This window comes from Hippocampus bargibanti, linkage group LG02 (assembly GCF_051943395.1).
Source record: "Hippocampus bargibanti isolate YZ-2025 linkage group LG02, ASM5194339v1, whole genome shotgun sequence".
Classification (NCBI taxonomy): domain Eukaryota; kingdom Metazoa; phylum Chordata; class Actinopteri; order Syngnathiformes; family Syngnathidae; genus Hippocampus; species Hippocampus bargibanti.
The window spans coordinates 12,540,092-12,563,301 of NC_142735.1; the positions used below are offsets into that span (position 1 = coordinate 12,540,092).

Consider the following 23,210-nt stretch of genomic DNA (forward strand, 5'->3'; position numbering starts at 1 on the left):
GTTTGTGTGTACGTGTCGGTCTGTTTTAAAAGATACTGGTGGCGAACAGCAGACCGTTGCTTGTCTTTCTTACTCCTGAGATTCAGGGAGATGTTTTGGGGCTGTGGGTGGCTTTATGTCATTAATGGCCTGTGCTTTCTTTCACTACAATTAGCTACAGTACCTTACATTCTTGTTACTGTATGGAGAACTAAAAGAAAATCAATTGTACTTTTGAATTTCCTCTCCCCATGCTGGTAAAACACATACCTTTGTTTAATTTACTGCTTAATATTCTAATTTAATAACATAAATTGTTATGACACAGCCACAGTCAAATATCGTTTGAAACCAAGATTATTTCCCTCGGGAAATAACGTGCAAGAAAATGGAAATTAGAAATAATGGTAAAACATTCCTTAGTACAAATGTTTAGCCGTGTGTTATTATAACGCTATTCACAAGTGGAAAAAAGAAACACCGTTGGAGTCATGAGACCCTATTTTCTTGCCCAGCGCAAGTGTAGTGTAAAGTGCAGTCCAACATGACGCATGGGTAGAGTTCTATCTTTTGGTATTTCAGAGCTAGGAGTGGGCGTTTGCGCCATTGTTAGAGTGAACATAGCTGACTTGATTCCCACTCATATCCATTGAAATAAAGATACATTTAAAATGAACTGAGAAATCGTCAGCACCTTGAAAAGTGATCCACAGGGGGTAGTGGGCGGGCATTTCAAAGACGGCCAAACTTTGGCACAAGCCAATTCTCAAAAAGGGAGATCATTAGCACAGAAACCCTTTTCCATCTTCGACATGTTAGCTCGCTGTGAGGTTAACTTTCCAAAAAGCTTCCAACACAGCCAGCTCGACGTGATGGAAAAAAGTGACTCAGAGCTGATTTTACTCAAAGTCCCCAAAGATTAAAATCCCTCATAATTTAACATCGACGAAATGACACGAAAAAATGACTGGATGGCTGCACTTAACTTGCTAACTGTTTACTGTAGCTTGTTGTCACTAATTCTATTCTGCAGCCGAGGAGTTGCAAGAAGAATTTCTGGAATCACCAGCGCCCCCTGTCATGAGGCAGGAGAACTTTGTGCCTCACCTATGCACACAGTTTTGATAAAAATAAAATAAACACTATTGTACATTGTTTATAATGTACAGTGACTGTACATTATATACACCAGCTAAAGTGTAGAAATTTATTTCATATACTAAATGTTTTCAACACTTTAATAGCGATATGCAGATAGACAGCAATGCGGGCTCACTGCAGAGCAAGCCAGCACAGTTAGCATAGTCATTGCGCAATCCATCGTGAGGCTCAGCCGGCTGCTGTCTCACCGCTCGTCTCTACTTATCGATGAGAAGGTTTCTTCAGCCGTCATCTGTACTTTTTGAGAGCTTACACAGTCGTCTCAAAAAATCAAAAAACGGTGAAGTTAAATGGAAAAGAACTTTAAAGTACAAATCACTAAATACATATAACTGTTTAATGTATTTTTTCATTTGATATTTCCATGATGACAGGTGAGCCCTGACTGCACGTCACTGCTCCTTGGGTGAACTTTGGACATTCATGTTGCATGCCAAATTGTACAGCCAAATTCTGAGATCTAGACTAAAATACTTTTTTCAGGATCACCCATCCAGCCTTTTCCTATTTAACTTCCCCGGGAGGATTCTTTATATTTTTACATTTTCAATTTCGTTGTTCTCAATGAATCACACAAAGCCATCTTGTTGCGTAAGGCCTTCATATTGTCCTGCCCTCCATGCAAGGCCCTTCTTCTTTTAGCCGTCTTCTGGAGAGACGTCCTCATGTGGTCGCTCACCGAGGAAACCAGCACTTTTATATCCACACACACATACATAAACATGCACTGCAACATGGCCGGTAATGAGGACATATACGTTTTGTCTGCATCAGGCACACACACACACACACACACACACACACGCACACACACACACACACACACACACACACACACACACACACACACACACACACACACACACACACACACACACACACACTTTCACAGAAGAGTGCATGTGTTTGTACATTCTATGTTTTATAAAGTCTAATCATGGTGAGTAAGGAAACTCTATGACGATCCGCACTTCTTTGCAGGGGCTTTCCAGTACTGATGTGCTTCCCACAAAGCACAGAAAGCAATATCCCTCTTTAGGATCAAATGAATCCCCGGTTGACCACTAAAAAGTCCATTCAAAGCTGAACGATCCAACGCTCATTGCACATCATGGAAAGACCCAGGGACTTAATTTTACATTTTATTGTACTTTCAGACTTGTTGACACTTTTAGCTTTATGCAAGCTGTTTTGGGGAAATAGCTTTTCAGTTCCCAGTGCAACAGAGCAAGCTGTCTGATGGAGTTTGATTTGGATGAAGCCCATCAAACATCTTAAAGAAAAAAAACTAGAATAGGGAAAGACTCACTTCAAAACATGTCCAGAAGACTTCCCAGAAGAATATAGCGTACAGCTGGGAATTAATTGATGTCAATAATTGATGTCAGTGATGACTTGATAGCTTTCTTTGTTCAAAATGTTGTGTGGATGTGCACTGCTTCATAAAACAAATTGGTCTTGTACCAACATGCTGCCATTGCAACCTTGTGCAATGCCAGATCTTGGGGTTGTCCCATCACTAATAATGTGTTTTGGATACATCTAGATGACATTCCTTCAGTCTGTGGAAATAAATGACATTAGGAGCATGATCAACATGGCTACCAAAAGAGTGAAGCTAGTTTTCATAAGTCCAGCCAGTGTTGTGATTTGGTCACGACATTGAATGGTTTTTACGACACTTATAGCAAATGTTCTTCAAAGTGACCAGCAGATTATTACGACAAAGCAGACAGCATTAATCATTTTCACATTCTTTTCTTTAATTCACGAAAGACCTTATTTCAGAAAGCATCAAAAGATTCATTGTGGCCAAAAGTTGATGTTTCCCAGTAAAAATAACTCATGGTGGCTTATGTCCAGTGTTAACCTATCATAACAGTTGGAGAGAGATCAGTCAGGTGATTTTTTTGTTTCTTGTTGAATCTTGGTATACAGTTTTGCTTTGGTAGCTTTCTTGTTGCTCTGTGAATGTGGCGGACATTGAAGGGCCGACTCCATATGTTCTTTAATGGCTACTTAGAGGAATTGTCATGGGAACTCCAATATCTGTGTACTTGCTTGCAATAATTTTAACCTGCAAATGTCACATGAAGGAAATACATAAAACCCTCCCTGGAATTGCTTATCATTTCCTTAGCCCGGCCACCGTGACCTTGTCTCTTTAAACCATGGTCACCCTTCAACATGATCCTTTTTAACACAGAGATTCTGGAAAAATAAGCCTCATCAGAAAGCCCTTTGCCTTTAGTCAGTACTCTCTGCAGCAGTAGGATATAGTCAGTAGTCTCTGCTGCTTACACACCGCAGTCAGATTTTACGACTGCTTTCAACACGACGAGGTGGGACAAGAAAATTCCAGGTGTTATGCTTCACGACCACTGTGCTTTACGGTATATTATTTCCTCGTGCATGGTTTTGTTGCGCCTTAGCGTCTTTCAAACTGGAATTTCACGGCTTGTTGTTCTGTGTCTAAGATGTTGATGTGGCATGGAGGGGTTTGGGGTTTAGCCGGCGAATCGAGAGGAGCAAAAGATCCACCAAGACAGGATCAACAGGAAGCTACAGCCAAACAGATGAGGTGAATAAAATCATTCATGGAGAGTTGTAAATTTTATAAATCACTCCACACAAATGGTCATTTTGCAAGGGGCTTTTGACTCATCCATCTGCTGCCGTCACCAAATTGCAAGGGTCTGTGGAGCAAAATGTCCGGCCAACAAGGTGACACTCTTCACGTGGGGCCAAGAACATACAAAAAAAAATAGTGTGTGGTTTCAGTTAGCTTTGCTTGCTTTGGCTCTACCAATCACTGCTAGCAATGCCAACACACCACTTCACGAACCAGGAGGTAAGTATTTGTGATACATCGTTCTCTACCCATACTATCTATCACCATGTTGTTTTACAGAAAAGTGACATGGGGTAGATAAGCACTGTGAAGGAGGCTACTGTCAGGAATCCATAATTAATCTCCTCCCTTGTATGGCAAGTACTGTTAAGTGTTTTCAGCCCAGAGAATTCATTACAAAAAAAGGCATTTTTCCCAGGATCCCCTCATAATCTTCTCATAAATTGAACATGACTACCATAGGCTATAGGAATGAAAAGGTTGCTTATTTTGGAATCTTATTTTTTTTTTTTTTTCAAGAAAAAACATTATTTGAATAATATCCAAAAATCAAGGTTTTATTCTCAAGGGATGTCAAATTTAAGTAATGAAACATCGTTTTACATTTTTAATGTTTTTTTGGCCGGGGCGTCATCATTTACATATGTAGGCATATATGCCATTTGAAAATATTACCATTCCATATATTATTTTGTTATGTGGACCCCCAAGCTACACAGTACAGTTTCCTTGCCCTCGTTTGAGAGCCAGTGCCTCTAGGTGGGATCTGTGTGCAGCACTCCATCGAACTAATGGTGCTAATAGAACTCCAATGACAAGGCATTGGTCCCCTTAATGTATTTTTTTTCTGAGAGTGTACCAATTAACCAACACATCCGCAGGGGTTCAAGCACCTCCCTGCACCATCGTTTCACTTCTCTGATTCTCCCACCGACCGCATCAATGGGGTGTGAGTGGAGTCTTTGGGGAAGGACGTCTTTCTGCACACTGCCGCGCAGCAACTATGTCTCCACAAGCTAATTAGTCCCCGACATCAAAATTATTAGAGCGGACCTTCGGAATACAACCTCTTGACGCATTGCCTCTGCTGAAATGCTTTTGTGAATATTTTCCACAGTGAGGACATGTCTTGTGGACATTTGTGATTCATTATTTCACATGGGCCCGGAAATGTGCGGCTCCTTTGATTTGGGATAAAGTTGAAATGGATTTCACGTTGATGTTAAAAGTGACTTTTAATGTTAACTTTTTAATGGTGCGTTTAGAGTCCTTGATTAGCAGATTATTTGCCTGTAAATCAACGTGTATGAGTGTCACTGCCGGTACAGAAAGTGACTTGTTTGGTTAGCAACACAGTTTAAATGGGATGTGAATGATCTACAGATTGAGAGAACTCCAACCTGCTTTCTTCCTAATAGGAAAAGAGAAATGTTGCATTTGTCTTGGGTGGTCCATGAAAGTAGAGCATTTCTCACCATATGTCGCGGTATCATTTCTACGGGAGGCGCTTAAGTCATGCAATAGGGTGGCTTTAGTTAGCGACAGGGGTCGGTTTGGTTTGAGAGTTATGTTTGAACATGGTCGTTTATGAACTGAGGAAAGTACATGTAATACATTGTTTATATTTATTGTATTCATTTATTGTTGTTTTTTTAGGCCTACATTATGGTGAGTGGAGCTATTTGCCGGGAGGCACTAACCTCCCCCACCCTATTCTACCCCCTGCAAAGAACACACGTTTGTTATTACAAATTAGCATATGAGCAGAAATGCCTCCTTACCATTCCCAAAGACATTTCCGAGCCCATTCTGGCATTAAATGACATTTCACTGTGATTGGCGGTGCTAATTAGTTGACGATAAAATGTCACAGTGGCAGCGTTGGGGTAGCCTGCTGAAATGTGAAGCGAAAGTTATTTCACTTTAAGTCTCATAAAATCTGCAATTAAAAACTTTTAAGAATGACTAATGTTCATCCTGCAAAATACCCTCGAGAGATGAGAAGCAAAGTGAAGCAAAAAGTTTTCAGTTCTGTTCAGCAAATTTAATTTTGGCCTGGAGTGAAGCAGCAAAGTCTTTCTATGCATATGAAGATGAAGAAACGACTGTATATTGTACACCTATGGACAAAAGAAAAACATGATTTCCAGATTATAAAAGCACCTGATTATAAGCCGCAACTGCCTAAATTTAGCTACGGAAAAAAAAAGCTTTAAATTCGTTGGCCACTCCAAATTAAGAGCTGCATATCTGCACATTATAAAACGGGATAATTGAAAAAGAAGTCACACAGATGCATTTTTATTCACCTTAAACATTGGTAGATCCAATTTTGTTCCCCCAAACAATGTTGAAGACAGGTAGATTAATACACAGTGGGGTCGTTCTTGTTGCCTCTCATGCAAATTCGCTGATGAGGGAGAAACATTTGACCCGCATCAGTTTCATGAAGTGAAATAGATTTTAGGGGACATGAATCCATTTTCTGATCTGCTTGCATGCTGCTTGCATGCTGTAGCCATTCCTGGCTGTCTTTGCGGAATAGGCGGGGGACATCTTGAACCGGTTGCTAACCAACCACAGGGCTCACAGAAGTGAACAACCACTTACACTTCGGGACAATTTAGAGTGGTCTATTAACCTGCCATGCATGCTTTCGGAATCTTTGAGGAAGGGAGTGTCACGTTCCGAGCGAGACTGAAGGCAGCTGAGTCGTCGGAACGTAGTGGAATGTTTGGGATCCCAAAGCAGGTGACAGAGATGGACGGTCCAAGCAGAATGTTTATTCACAAACAAAAGAAACACAGTGAGTAGGAAGGCAGGGGGTGAGTCGACCCGCCTACTTAGCCAAAAAGCAAAATGGCACATGGAGGTGCAAAAGTACGCAATCCCGGAAGATAATATAAACTTACGGGACGCGGGGGAGAACACCTCGGACCGGGTAAACTCGCGGACCAAAGGAAGAGTCCAGGGTACGGTAGAGATACGAGGCAAGTCAATCATCGTGAGGTGACCGCGACCCGTATAAATGCCCCGTGGCCGTGATTGGAGAATTGACAGCCGGTGGTGGAGGTGGGAGAGGCGGCCCCGCCCCCAGCTGTCAATTCGCACTTGACAGGGAGTACCCGGAGAAAACCCGCACAGAACAAGTAAACCCCAGACAACAAGGCCAAAGGCGGGATCGAAGCCATGACCTCTGCACTGGGAGGTTGATGCGCTAAGGCCGAATTTCAGTGGACACGTTTTTGTTTGATCAGAATCAGAATCAGAATCATCTTTATTGCCAAGTATGTAGAACACACAAGGAATTTGTTTCCGGTAGAACACGCTGCACTGGTATCGTCGTCAAAAAACTGCTAAGTGGCACTATACAGTTCCATTTTGGCTACTGTTGAAAGAGTTCAAAGGCTTGGGGGAAGAAGCTGTTCAAATGTCTGCTGGATTTGGTGCGCATGGATCGGTAGCGCCTGCCTGAGGGGAGTAGCTGGAAAAGGTGGTGGGCAGGGTGCGGAGGGTCCAGTAGGATTTTCCGCGCCCTAGTTTGGATTCTTGCAGTGTGCAAGTCCTCGAGAGTGGGTAGGGCGGTGTCAATGATTTTTTTCCGCCGTCCTAACTGTCCGTTGAAGTCGGATTTTGTCCATTTTTGTGGCGGCCCCGAACCAAACGGTGATGGAAGAACACAGGATGGATTCGATGACAGCCGTGTAGAAATGTTGCAGCACCTCCTGTGGCAGGCCATGCTTCTTTAGCAGCCTCAGGAAGTACATTCTCTGTTGGACCTTTTTCAGGATAGAGTTGGTGTTGTTCTATTCCCACTTCATGTCCTGGGAGACTGTGATTCCCAGGAACTTGAAGGTCTCAACGGTTGACACAAGGCAGTTGGATAGTGTGAGGGGTAGTTGTGGTGATGGATGTTTCCTGAAGTCCACGATTATCTCAACTGTCTTGAGCGTGATAAATGGATCAATGACAAAGACTCCGAGACCTATGCATGAAGTTTGCCCTTTTGGTTTGAAGCAGGAAATTCCAGGACTTCCTTGCACAAACACCTATAAGAGAAGTCGTAAGTCAAAGCTGCCCCAATCGGAAGCACATATCTTGGACAGCTGGGTTCCTCACTGTAAACGAATCCAGGATGTATTCTACACAAAGTCAAGCGGGATACTCTCCAGCAAATCAAGAGGAGCAGTATAGCTGACACAAATTAAACAGATGGATATACTCCCCCATCTCGTCCCTACAAAGTGTTGTTTGCAATAAATTCCTTGACGTCATCAAAGCCCTTGACAACATGAACATCGTTGGAGTTCATTAATTAGCTGTCACCTTGCCTGTCCGACGACGGACGGGTGCTTGTCCCGGCTTGTCAACACCTTGCTTTCCAAACGGCAGTCAGAAACCTCCGGGACACTGCCGTCTCATCAATTTTGCCTCAAGCAGATGGCCGCGTCCGATATGTCCTCCAGAGTTGGAATGAGGAGCTTGGCTTTTTTTCCTCTCTTGAGATGATGAGGTTCGTCTCTGCTTAAAATCAATTCGTTCGGTGTGTTGAAAGTGAGCACAGAGTACAGGTGGAGGCTTGTGAATTGCCGTTGCGAAAGCGCTGGACTGAAACGGGAAGCCGCAGTGACAGCATACACATGCAAGAACACACGAGCTGACCATCAGGATTATTCTAGAGGTGGGCGGGGGGGGGGGGGGGGGGGGGGGGGGGGGGTTCGGTGACATGCAGTCAGGGGAGGCAGGTGAGGCTGTGCCTCACTTGTCATCATAGAAATATTAAATGACAAAATAAATTAAACGGTTATATTTATTTAGTGATTTGTACTTTAACATTCTTTTTCATTTAACTTCACCATTTTTGGATTTGTTTTCAAATTCGCTGAATTTTCACATTTACCTTTCAAATACTAAGTAGAGACGCGCGGTGAGGCCCCAGCCGGCTGAGCCTCACCATGGATTACGCAATCACTATGCTAACTGTGCTGGCTAGCTCTGCAGTGAGACCGCATTGCTGTCCCTCTGCATATCGCTATTAAAGTGGTAAGTGTAAAGCTTTTAGTATATGAACTAAATTTCTACAGTTTAGCTGGTGTATATAATGTACAGTCACTGTACATTATAAACAGTGTACTACAGTGTTTATTTTATTTTTATCAAAACTGTGTGCATAGGTGAGGCACACAGTTCTCCTGCCTCATGACAGGGGGGTGCTGGTGATTACAGATTCTTCTTGCGACTCCTCGGCTGCAGAGTAATAGAATTAGTGACAGCAAGCTACAGTAAGTTAAGTGCAGCCATCCAGTCATTTTTTCGTGTTGCCTGGCCTTATTTTCAGAATGGAAGGTTACATATCTAAATTGAAAGAATGTTCTAAACTGGACTTTCAATCGAAGCAAGAGAGAATAATTAAAGGAAGACCAACACCGGACTGTATAGCTCACAAACGGTGAGGGATGGATGTAAATCTCCTGGACAGCTTCTCAGCTTTTTGGCCAGGAAGGATCTCATTGACACTATTCCTGAGGCGACAAAGTTGCTCCAGCTCGTGCTCACTGTTCCAGCTACTACAGCATCAGTGGAGCGCTCATTCTCAGCACAAAAGACTGAAAACATACAGTCGGAACAGGACTGATCAAGGACGACTTTCTTCACTGGCAATGATCTCCATAGAGACAGAGAGACTTGGACTTCATTTATAAGTAAAGGTAACACAATAATAATGTTTTTTTAATTCTTTTTTTCTATGCTACAGTTTGTATACAGTATATAAAGAATGCCGACATGACATTTTAAACAAATCACGTTAACTGTTGCCAATCAAATGGTGAATAAGCTACTCTGTGGAGTTCATATGTTTGTAAATCTGACTGTGATGACGTCAGTGCCTCACCACCCATGAACCTCACTGCACGTCACTGGGGGGGTTCCACCTCGCTTTCCCTTCCGTGAAATTTCAACATTCAGCTCCCATTGACAGCAAACACTACTTCTAAACGTTTTTGATGCAGTGTTGTCCATTTCACAAGTAATTGTCATTTATCCAAGGTGACGTGGATTGCAAGCCTGCTTTGCAATTAAGGTTTCTGGATTTGCATTTGACTATGTGAAATGTTCAGGTGGAAACTCTGTTTAACTCATCAACACAAAATCCTACAATAATGGCAGGATGCACAGAAAAGTATGCACATTGGAACAGTGTTTTTTTTAACCTTTTTTGAACCGGGGTACGTTTTTTTACATTGGAATTTTTTTGCGGCACACTACTAACCATCTCGCAGGAACGAGGCAATGAGTGGCGTGTTGCCACACGGACGAATATTAAAATACCCTTCCAGTCCTTTCAGCACGGACACAAGACAATTACATAATACTGGGAGAAAATGATTTATAAATATTTGTAAAATTTAAAATTTAAAAAAGGGGCATTGGATAGTTTCTTACGGCACACCTGACGATCTCTCACGGCACACTAGTGTGCCGTGGCACAGTGGTTGAAAATCACTGCCTTGGTGGACTCAATCAAAAAATGACCTTTGACCCAATATAAATATGGTGGAAATTAGTTTTCATGCAATGTTTCTGAAAGACAATATGATTGCATGTTTAGCACATCTAAAGAGTTGCGAATGGAGATGAGACTACGAGACAAGCCTCACGATTGGTCTCATCGTCCAAATTATCAGTCACTTTCAGCCTCTTTATCCCTGCATCCTGAGCAGAGGTCCAAGTGGATGCTTTGCATGAAGAGATGCTAATCTCCTCTGGGAGGCACAAAGGAGAACAAGTAATAATTTAGTGTCACCACTTTCATCCCAGTCGCTCACCACTGCTGTCGGGCACTTAAGCTTTGGTTATATATATATATATATATATATATATATATATATATATATATATATATATATACTGCCGACATCGAACTCAAACAAAGCAGCGCATCCAAGTCAAACATAAAAAGCTATCACTTGAAGTCAAAGATTAAGTGCCCGACAGCATATTATATATATATATATATATATATATATATATATATATATATATATATATATATATATATATATATATATATATATATATATGCAGAAAAATGGCTTTTCAACATTGGCTGTAAAAATCCTATAAGGGTTCAGATTAAAATTATACACAATTCAGCTTTGTGATTGAAAATCTCACTTTTTGTCTCTCATTGTCACGTTTTGCGAGGTGGTGATGGCGGGTTCGGATCCCAAAAAGCAGGCAGGAGGGAGCAGGAGGTTGTTTGACAAATTGTATTAAAATAAAGTCGGCAGGAACAAAATGTAAAACATCAAAATGATCTGAATGGAAAAAAATACAAAGTAGCAAAAGAAGACCAAAAGTAAAAGCCCGCCAAGGTTAAACAAACACGTACACGATGCATGCTGCAACCAAGCAGCAAACAAACAATGAATCGGCCCCGGATGATCGTGCCAGGTGTCCTTTTAAGTGTCATTGATTATAACGACCAGCACCTGCGAGGCTGCCGGCAGGGCTGACGTCGCTACCCGCTGGTCGCCAATCTGATCGGGACGACCAGCACCTGTGCAGGTGCAGGCGGGGCCGACAGCGCCCCCCCCCCGTTGGTCGCCAACCAGATCATGACACTCATATGCTTTCTAGGGGCCACCAAGGACATGGGCAAGATGCTGGGTGGTGAGGAGGAGAAAGACCCTGATGCCCAGAAGAAGGAGGAGGAGAGGCAAGAAGCACTGAGGCAACAAGAGGAAGAACGGAAAGCCAAGTATGCCAGAATGGAGGCAGAGAGGGAAAATGTGCGACAGGGCATCAGGGACAAGGTATGAAATGCAACACCCGCATCACTCTCAAAAGTAAAAACCTGAATAAAAAAAAAACAGTACTAGTACCAAATTGTTTTTGATCATAATCACATAATCATTATCACAATCATAATAAGACTAAAAATTACGTTTCTGCCTGGTAGCGTACACACACTGGATATAAAAAGTTTACACACCTACATTGATCGTGATAGTTGATACATCGATGAAAAGGTTTCTTCAGCCGTCATCTGTACTTCTTTGAAGGTGTCGGACGTTTCGCTTCTTATCCAAGAAACTTCGTCAGCAAACTAAAGTCTTACTGGTAGTTTGGGCCCTATAGATATATCCCTACTGTCCAGACATGGCGGTGCCGGACTCTGCAGTGCCGACACCTTCAAAAAAGTACAGATGACGGCTGAAGAAACCTTTTCATCGATGGACCACTCAGACGGATAATTGATACAGTTGTGCTAATGGCTCAAACAAACAGTGGTGTAACTCTCCTTCTTGTAGAAAATGAAATCTGGCAAACTAGTCCGTTTTTTCATAAAAGTACCTTTAATCTGATATTTTTTCTGTAACTGTAACAGAATTGTTTGCTGAAATGTAGTGAAATTAATTGCTGTTACTATGTGTAAAGCACAGGTATCAAAAGTCGAGGCTGTAATAGAATACAGTTTCCTTTTTTTCTTTTAATTGTGAATATGTCACATCAGTCCATCTATTCTGTTACTCAACGAGGCTGGTTAGATCATGATTGAAAAGTTCTCCGTGTCTTTCTCACGCTAAAACAATACTGGTGTGATTGCATCAAAAGTCTTCAGATCCTCCTTTTAAAGAGTAACAAAAAAACACTCCCAGCCTTTGAGGTAGTATCAGAGGCAAAACATTGCCTGTGATTAAAGTGTGAGTTCGACACCCATGTCGTCTACACTGAATGCATGAGCTGTTGAAATCACTGACCGAATGCTCACTGGCTCCCACTCCAGCAAATAAGAAAAAGAATGAAACCTTTAATCATCTCACAATTGCAAAAATTCCAATTTTCCAAAGTTATGAAAGGAAGAAAGTAGAAGCACAAAATATAGGAGCTGCTGTAAAGGCAGCCACTCTCGCTGCGCCGTCTTGAAGTCAAAATAACCTAATCATACAACACAACACATAATACATAGTCAGTCACACAATCTTAACCCCTTTTCGACATCCTCTTTGTTGTCCGAAGCAGTTATAGATGAAACGAGATGATCAAAGTGTCCTATTCATCAGTGGATCAGGGACGTCATGCAGAAAACTTGCACGTCTGCTACAAGCTAAGTGTTAAAAGTACAGAAAAAGTTGTAGCGTCCATTGATGAAACAAGAAATTGGCTCACATCTCCAGTGGCATGAAAATATGTTCAATTCGAAGCCGCAACTCTCAGATCCACCACATACTCATTGGATCTTTGCGCTGATGTTACTTTCTTCTCATCTGCGACTCCCCAAGCCATTCATCCATCTAGCCGCAGACTGTCCAACCGCAGACCTTTCTGCTGAATAAAGCATGGTTGTGAAAAAGGCTGTCTATTTCAGATGCAAAAAAACACAATGCGGCTCAGAGCTGTCAAGCAACGACAGTCAAATGGCACTGACATTCCTCTCAATCACAAACTGCTGGTATACCCGTGCTGCCGAGAAGGCGCAACCCTCAAGCAGTCTTTTCCTATGATGAATATCTTGGCCCAAAAAGGCTGAAAAACAATTCATATCAGGTCCACACGATGTAACAACAAACACAATGTGACAAAAACAAAACAACAAACAAAAAAAAGCAAGACTTGTGAGCACTTGCCGACGGGAGCCATCTCGGACTTCCTTCTCCCCAAATAAAATAAATGCAGAGTTTACCTCGTACTCCAATAGCAATTTGTCATGAAGGTTGTGTGAAAGCATCTTTAAAAAACTGTCATGATGCCAAAAGAAATATTAAATAATTTTGTGTTTTCTGGATTTTGGATGGGAGAAAGGTACGCATTTCTCCCCATCCAAAACAGTAGAGTTGGGCGACCACTAATTAACTCTGAGAAGGTGATTGCAACCACCTGGGAATGGCCAATTGCCGCTGGGACCCGATTGGCCAGAAGCTCAGGTGAAGCACCTTTAAAGCCAGACTGAGCGAGTCACTTCGAGGAGGAAGAAGAGGGACAAAGGACAACCTGGAGAGCAGTGTTACCTGGGCTCTGCCGAAAACTGATATCAACTTCAAATAAAGAAAACTCACAATACCCTTCCTGCATCTGGCTGAGTGAACTTTTATCAACTTTCCACCTGCTTGCTGTCTCGCCGCACGACAAAAACTATGGACTACTATTTGACTATGGAGCAGCTTTTTAATCACATTGCAGAATCAGAATCAGAATCATCTTTATTGCCAAGTATGTAGAACACACAAGTAATCGATGAGAAGGTTTCTTCGGCCGTCATCTGTACAAAAGTGAAGGTTTCGGACGTTTCGCCTCCTATCCAAGAGGCTTCGTCAGCGAACTAAAGTCTGACTGGTCGTATCGGCCCCATTTATATATCCCTAATGTCCAGACATGGTGGCGCCGGACACCGCTATGATAGGTCCCTACTCTCAGGTTGGGGGGGCAAGGGACCCCTCCCTGTGGCCCCACTGATTGTTCCTACATTCCTGACTAACGACTGGCCTATTACCCCCACTCCCCCCGGTATCACCTCATCAGCATAACGACCCTCATCAGCATTGCGAAAGTTGCCTAACCTGTTTTGCCTAAGCAGGCTATTGTATGAACGATCCAAATTGAACCTCACCCCACCAGACCGGTTTAATGAAGGATTTTGTTGTTTTATAAGAATCGCCTCTTTTACCCCTCTTTCAAACCATCTATGTTCTTTCGCTAAGATTTTAACCTCATTGTCGTCAAATGAGTGGTTGCGGACGTTGCCCCCCCCAACCTGAGAGTAGGGACCTATCATAGCTGTGTCCGGCGCCACCATGTCTGGACATTAGGGATATATAAATGGGGCCGATACGACCAGTCAGACTTTAGTTCGCTGACGAAGCCTCTTGGATAGGAGGCGAAACGTCCGAAACCTTCACTTTTGTACAGATGACGGCTGAAGAAACCTTCTCATCGATGGACCACTCCTGTACGACTGAGAGCTTACACAGACGAAACACACAAGTAATGTGTTTCCGGTAGAACATGCTGCACTAGTATCATCATCAACAAATTGCAAAGAGGCACTATCCAGTTCTATTTGGGTTACTGTTTAAACAGTTAATGGCTTGGGAGAAGAAGCTGTTTAAATGTCTGCTGGATTTAGTGCGCATGCATCGCAGTCATTGTCCCTTGTTGAATTTTGGAAGAGATGAGAGAAAGCGACAGCCCGATACGATATCGGAGGGCTCGATTGAGTGTAGCCATCGTCTCTTCAGGCCTTTTGTTGCTTGTTGATTATGTCTGAAAGGTTACCGAGCGAGACAGGTGGCTTGCGGCAAAGAGGGCAAACATGATGGCAGGAGACAGACGAGCTGATACGAGTCAAGAGACTTTTTGGAAGAAAAGTTTGCCATCAGGAATGACTTTATGGAGGAGATGTAAAATGTAGAAACCGTGCACGTGGATAGAATTTCTTCTTTTTGGTATTTTCATTTCCGCGAATGAACACAGTCGACCTGTTTCCAGACCAATGAAAGTGGCTCCGTTCATACTTTTAAATTCGGAGCAGAAGTAGCAGCATACTGCAGTCTATGCAGAAGATTGAAATGTGGAAAGTATCTTGATAAGCAAGTGCAAGCAGGCGTCCACTTGCGGATGGTGTGAAATTAGCCAATGGCCTTCATGAAAATGAAGATGCCATTATTCTTGTGACAAGTACACTTACACCGATCTATGACAAAAGAGCCCACAAATTTCTCTCAAGAATTCAATGCCTCTTTCAGATATCATTGTCAGAATTGAGATTCTCTGCTTGGGTGCTACAAAAACACTAATAGGAAGTGTTCCAGAAGTTGAAAAACACTAGTGACTGTTTCTTTCTTGTCAGGGTGCTCCATTCGCGTAGACAGTTAGAGCTCTGTCTTGGTGGCAGGAGTGACATTCACTGTACATGCGCCCCCAAAAAAAATTATGAAACAGTCTAATGGAAGATTTTTTTACACGTAAAAAAAACAAAGATTGTCAATATGTGAAGCATTGGTCTCAGAAAAATAAAAGTTCTAAAAGTTGGCCAACCTCATCACAGAAGGCCGCGAACAAAACGCTATCAAGGTCCTGGCGATGTTGACATACCATAAACTACAACAACCAGGCAAGCTATGTCATAAAATAAAAATAACTCGGGATTTTGGAAATCCACCATGCTATTAATGTTGTAATTTAAATCCATGTACCCAGGGGGCAAAAAAAATGCATATTTATGCACCATATTGCTATAAAATTTCGCAGCTTTGTCTTGAGGGGATTACAATGAATTGTGAACAAATGGCGGTAAAGAAAGGCTGATGATCTGTTTTCTTCTTCAATAATTTTAGTTTTAGCGATCCCCAGACGACCTCACTATGCGTCTGGAAAAATACACACAAAATGTGCTAAAGCTCATCTATGCAAAAGAGGTCTTCCTCAAGGATATTTATTTGCCCTGGAATTGCATTACGGAGAAGCGGCAATGGGGTCACAAAGGAGTTCTTCCCGTTTTCTGCCTCTGTGCCTTGAGATCAGCAGTCATGTTTCCTTTCCCAAATGGTCTTCTGCACCACACTCCACAGTGGCATTAAATAAAAAAGAACTAAAAAGAAGCGAAGATAAAGTTTTTTTTGGTGCTACGTTACGAGAGGAACAATATGGGTAACACAGAAAACTGTTTGTGACATATGAGAGCATGACCGCTAGGTTAACTTGAAACTTGACCTGGACTATGAAATGTTTATCATGCTCACTTTTTTTGTGGCTTCTCTTGTTTAAAGCCTATCTGAGGTAAACAGCTTCCACTAACAACATGGTTGTGAATAGAGAAGAGCGATCCATTTGATTCTGATTATTATCCACAATACATCCTGATTTATATAGTGCTTTCACAACGGCTGCAGCTTGAAGCGCTGAAATAAACAGTTATACAGTAAAGTCTCGTTATATCGATATTCAAGGGAGTCCGAAAAAATATCGAAATAACCGGGACTATCGATATATCCGACCCTGTTTGCATGTAATTTTCTCAGTGCGTGCATAGAAATAGTATCGATATAACCGGGACTATCGATATATCCGATATCGATATAATGAGACTTTACTGTATATAATAAACACATGAGCACTCATACTTTTGGCACAGATTCTCATTGAATTACATGACAAAGGGTGGCCAATTTTTTGATGCAAGTTTTAAATGTTAAAACCTTTACATTTTTACATTTTATTTCTGCATGAATGTCACAGAACAGACGGTGGGTGCAATAGCAAATCCTGGTTCCCTGGAGGAGGCCTTAGATTATATTATGATATGATTATATGATATGATATGATATGACATATGATATGATATGACATGACATATGATATGACATATGATATATGATACATGATTGGATTGGATTTGCCTTTTTTAGTCTCGCAGTGGAGAAATTTACATTTCACAGCAGCAAATATGATATGATATATTATATTATATTATATTATATTATATTATATTATATTATATTATATTGGATGGGTTTAGATTAGATTAGAAATCATGAAACACTGGATGTGATGTTGTTCTGTCCGTTTGTGCCAATGGATGGTCCTCACATGAGATTATCCTTGATGTTGAGAGTGGTGTGGAAGCTGTGCCTCAGGCATGGGAAGGTTGTGAATTTGGGACACATTGTCAGTAGTGTGCCAAAGAATCATTGGGTGTTTCGGCCTTTTAATCACTAGACACCCTCATCGATGGTGGCCAGCGACAGGTTGATCACGCCCGCGCTTGTGTCCCATGCCCAATCAGATGTTGAGAAGCTGGTGGGGGGCGGGGGCGGCGGGGGGGTTGTGTCTTAGGTTGCTGTTCGATGAGCCCAACAAGGGTCCTTCCTCTTCATCCAGATCCACTGGCTGCTTCTTTCTGCCGCTTCAGAGACTGATCTAATTGTGTGCCGCGGAGCCTGTCCATGTATAGCCAGGTCTTTTAGCATCCTGATGGTGGAGGAAGCTACAAACCCTCTGCATCCAACTTCAATTGGATATACCTTGGCTTTCCATCCCCGCTGTTGCGCATCCACTGCGAGTTCTGTGTAGCGCAGCTTCTAGCGCTCATCGGCCTCTTCAACCGAGTTTTCCCAAGGGACTGTGAGTTCTGTGATGTAGACAGCCTTGAGTGAAGGGGACCAGAGCACCAAGTCTGGTTTTAGGGTGGTGGCTGCAATCTCCGCTGGGAAAACCAATTGCTGGCCAATGTCAATCCGCATCTCCCAATCGCGGGCCCGGGACAGCTGTCCAACTTCTGGTCTGGCAGGAGGATGGTTGGGCTTTGTCTGTCCCTCTCTAACTCTAATTAGTCTCACGCTGGAGAAATGTACATTTCACAGGTGCAAAGTGAAAAAAGGAAGATGGAAGGAAAAGAAGGAGTCGTAAAACAAAATACAGGAGCTGCTGTAAAGGCAGCCAGTCACGCGGCGCCATCTTTAAGTCAAAAGAACCAAAAAATAAGAATAAATAATATGACAACACAAAGACACAGTCAATCAATTTTAAGCACTTTCTGCACCCTGTTTGTTGTATGAAGCAGTTTTGGATGAAAGAGGAGAGGATCAAAGTATCCTTTTCACCAGTGGATCGGGGGCATCATGATGAAATGTGCACATCTACTACAAGCTAAATTTTGAAAGCAAATACGAAGCTGTTGACGAAAAGAGATCGTCTCACATCTCCTGTGCCACGTAAATCCGCTTCAATTCCAAGACGTGTTATGCTGGCTTTCATGAGAGTAATGCTGCCGCAAGGTTAATTGGTCAGTGCCCAAGTTAAAATAATCGTTTGTGATACCTACTGGACATTGGCTCATTGGCCCTTGTAACTCTGTCCCTCGGTTGACATACCACTATAGAATTATTGATGCCAATTCACAATCCCTTTAGCTGTGTATTTCATCTTCAAATTTTCTGTGACTTTGTGTAATGCTTCAGAGTGACATTTGCAGTGCATCTATTTTTATACGTATTTATTAGACATGTAAATTCAGGTTATATGGCACTCTGGTTATTTGGCCCATGTTCTGTATTTGGCAACACAATTATTTTTAGGAGTTTCCTGACCTATTGCAGTTTTCTATCCTTTGCTGCTGTTTTTTTAATAGTACTAATTCGATTGGAATTGCCTTTATTCGTCTCACAGTGGAGAAATTTACACTTCACAGCAGCAAAGTTATGAAAGGAATGAAAGTAGAAAAACAAAATATGTGGGCTGCTGGAAAGGCCGCCACTCTCGCGGCGCCGTCTTGAAGTCAAAATAAAAAACTAAATAACAAATAACATCACAACACAAAGACAGAGAGCCATTCATTCTTAAGCACTTTCTGTACCCTCTTTGTTACACAAAGCAGTTCCAGATGAAAAAGGAGAAAAACTGTATAAAATAGAATAATTGTGAAAAATAAATTTCCGGTTTACATGAGCCTCTTCTACCTTCCTACTTTGAGAAACGTCAGTGGGGATAAGTTCAAGGGACATTGGGTTTGAGGCTCTCAGTACCGTTATATTAGCTCTTTATAGATGTATCAACCTATTTAGCTTTCATCTAAGGCCATAGCAACTGCATAGCAACTGGCACATCAAGGAACAACCAGCTTAGATCTCCTACGAAGGAAGTGGTCCAAGAAAACCCCGATCTGAAGGCGATAACCTGGACAGATGGGTGATGCTAAATTTCCCAGCTTTGTTGCTTACGGCATCGAATGTGGGCATAAATGTTTAATCACCTTGAATATTCGTCATAAAAATTGATAACGTTGCTATGATTTGATTTTTTTTTTCTTCTTCTGGCCTTGTGTAGTATGGCATCAAGAAGAAAGAAGAAAAGGAGGCGGAGGCAGCCGCCGCCATGGAGCAGGCCTCTGAGGGCAGTCTAACCCGCCCCAAAAAGGCAGTACCCACCGGCTGTGGAGAAGAAGAGGAAGAGGAGAGCATCGTGGACACGGTGATGAAGTTCATCCCGGCACCGCTCATGGATATGTTCAACAAGAAGTAACGCGGCCTCGCTTACGACCACCTCCTCCAACTCGATTACATCCCCCTCCTCTACCCTTCCTTCCTCCTCACGCTCTGCTCTTTTCCACTGCTGTGACATGACATATTGGTGGGCCTCAAAATGGCAAATTTCATGTCCTCTCTGCCACTTATTAATTTGTAAAAATAGACATAATTATCACCCTCATTACGTCCACTTTAATTTGTAAATAGTCTGGTGATACACGACAAATAACTATATAGATATATCAAATATGTATATGACATATAACCAGATGGATAGATGAGTACAAGCCATATTTTTAACTTTGAAGAATAGATCCAAATCATTTTTTTGGTTCTTTTATGTTAAGATTTGGTACATGTATTGGTTGTCCTCTCTGTGCCGTATCAAAGAAGCGATTGGTTTAATGATTGTTTGCATTTTGTTTTTTGTTTGTTTTTAATCCACAACATGCAGTGAGATGTTGTGACATGACATCGCCACTGAGCGAAGTATTTGAGGCAATAACCACTATTTATTTTTTTTCTTTCTAATCCATACATGTGACTCTGTGTCAAATGTTCTTCCACATCAAGGGAAGCGGGGCTGAAAGAAAGTCGTCAAAATGACGCAAAGCTTGTCTCCAACCAGTCAACGACTGTCATCATCCTGTGGCTCCCGAGTTTTTGCCAACACGTGAGTGTAAAAATAAATGTGCAAATAGAGAAAATGCTTCAAGAATAGCAGACGGTGGCAACTGCAAAAAATATCATTCCTTGTGTACTCGTCCCCTGTTTATTTTTTACAATGTGGCAGAATATCTTCTGTGTTGCATGTTCGGCTGAAGATGCAGGCTCCTCCATTTTAGTTATATGGAAGCTGAGCATTACACGTTGAGTTGTTTTCGGGATGTAGTTTTCAGAAAAGAAAACAAAGAGTGTGCAGTCATCGGATGCCTTGTCTTCATAACCGACATTGATAGTTGTCTTTTGTGTTTCCATGACTGTGTTGCCTGAAGATACAGAACTTTGTTTTACATAGTAGAGAAATGTAACAGCATTCATTGATGAGATGTGTAAAGCCTGCCTAGCAATTTCATCGTAATTTTCTCAATCTATAGATACTGTAAAAATGATGCATCAAGCTGATTAGTTGTGTTTGTTAAAAATACTCAGTTAGCCTCATTGATCAACACAAAAAAAAAAAAACACTTGAGAATGTGGCATTACAAAATTGACACAGAAAGTCATATTACAGTGTTGCCATCACTTGAATGTGTAAATCTAACGTACAAATCTAATGCCACAAATTCTCAGGTTTTTTTTTTTTTTTAATCGAGTTTAGTGTTTGCATTGTAACATCCATCAATGTTTAAATGGCGCGAACAGTAGTTGGAAATCAATTATATTTGCTACTGTGCGTTTCAATGTTAGCATCTCAGTGGAAGATGCAAAGCCGTCAATTGTTGTCTCAAATCTGACATGTTTGCATTGCACCATTATTGTTCATTGGAAAACAAAATTGCACAAAATGCTGAAGGGTCACCATATGTCGAACATTATTGTGGATGGGGAAAAAGCTGAACAACTTGATAGTTTGCCAGATGTGATGGTTTTTTTTTTCTCGTCATCTGCGACTTTTTAAAAACATTCCAGCGATTCCAGACAGCAGAGGGGAGACTGACTCGTTTGAGCCAAAACAAAAAAAGATTGGTACGCAAATTTGGAGTGTTTTTCTTCGCTTTTTTTCCACAGAGTCTTTCAAAAACATTCCAGCTCTTTAAAACATTCCGCTAACTTATCCTCGTGGTTAACCAAAAGCGACTAAACCATAGAAAACAAGCATTTCCACAATTGGACTGTGATGGTGTGCCATCATTTTTGCATTGAATCTGAGCAACAATTGGACTTGTCTGTGACAAATTGTAGAAATTAGAACATCGGTGTATCAGATTCACATACATTCTGAATGTTGCATAAACATGATAGTTTCAGTAAGCTAAAGACATACAATTGTGTTGAATTTGAGTGCTGTAAAATTGCAGCTGCAGCCTCCGTTTGGAGCGCCAGCAGCGAACTTGCGACCACATCCGCAAACAGCGTTATCCAGTCAAACCAAAGAACGACACTCAGAGTAGTAGTAGATCGCTGTAGTACACAATGTTTCTCCCCCAGCATATCTCAGGTGTTGTTGCTTGTAACTTTGCTAGCCTTCTTCTACTAGCCTCATTCGCCTAGCTTGCTAACATCGCCAATGGCCTTGAAATCCTGCACAGTTGTCGTTTACAGCCCCAATGGAATTCTATTAAGCTTTGAATACTTCTCCTCGACCAATTTAATCAAATTGTGAAACTTTCACAGTCTCATTATATCGTCGCTTATTACTAATTTGATGCTTGCCATGATTTACGGACCACTGCCAGTCAAAGTTCACTCATTAATCATTATGATTAGCAAGCCTGAAGAAACCACCTAATACTAAACCTACCCTTTGATGTAACTTGAATGTAAACGTCTGATGTTTGTACTCTGTTGTCCGTATTTTTGGAAGCTTGGTGACGCTTAAAATGCTAATCTTCTATGTTGTCAGTAGCCTGTCCCGTTCCTGTCCTCTTGGTAGCTGGTGATTGTTTTTCATTTTCATATATATATTTTTTGAAGTGCATATTTTAAGTCTTTTCTACTGCCAAGTTTTCTCACCCTCCTTCCACTTCTTCCTGAACATCTGCATGCTCTGTGGTATGCAGTGGTGTGACTATAAAGTGTTTTTGATGTGTCCTGTTGCGTGTTTTTAACTCGCCTTCCCCTTCATGCCACTCTGTTAGTCTCACTTGCATGCCCTCTAAACTAAGATATTTTACCCTGGAAACCATGCAAAAAAATGAAATTGCTGCAGACTCTGAGAATAAAGTGATTTCATACAAACGTTTGGTGTTGTCGTGCTGTCTTATTCGCGTACGGCTGTTTTTGGAAATGTGCGGTGAAGATGTTTATCATGTTTATCACCTTATCGTGACCCACTGAAACTCCCCCTTGCTTATCTTCACACCAATCCAGAGCGTGGCAGAGCCTATCTCAACTGTCTTCGAGAAGTTGTCGGGGAACACCGTGAATTGATTGTCAGCCAATCTCAGGGCACACATAGGCCAACAACCATTCGTGCTCACGCTCACATCTCAAGACAATTTAGTGTTCCATTGACTTGTAGTGCATGTATTTTAAAATGGAATTTGAATAATGTATCAGGCAGGAGTTTTTCACAGATCAGGACATTTTGCAAACATGCCTATCGAATCGAACAGGAAGTTAGACATTTTCATATGAAACTTTTGCCTATCTCACCTCGTATGTGGCTGTCCTGATCAAAATGTTGGATTAACACAAAAATTTGCGGATATGTCCAACATAACAGGATGCACAAAAAAGTCGGGTAAACC

The 23,210-nt window shown here is 41.7% G+C and overlaps 1 protein-coding gene across 2 annotated transcripts in view; it reads left to right on the top strand.

The window, feature by feature from the left end:
• Positions 1-22,698, top strand: part of LOC148901569 (complexin-2-like) — a 62,794-nt gene extending 40,096 nt beyond the window's left edge. For both annotated transcript variants that reach the window (XM_088989376.1, XM_088989375.1), the window contains exons 3-4: positions 11,414-11,589; positions 19,598-22,698. In XM_088989376.1, coding sequence (XP_088845502.1) covers positions 11,414-11,589; positions 19,598-19,792 — 371 coding nt within the window. In that variant the 3' untranslated portion in view covers positions 19,793-22,698. The remainder of the gene's footprint in view (positions 1-11,413; positions 11,590-19,597) is intronic.
• Positions 22,699-23,210: the final 512 nt, after the last annotated feature.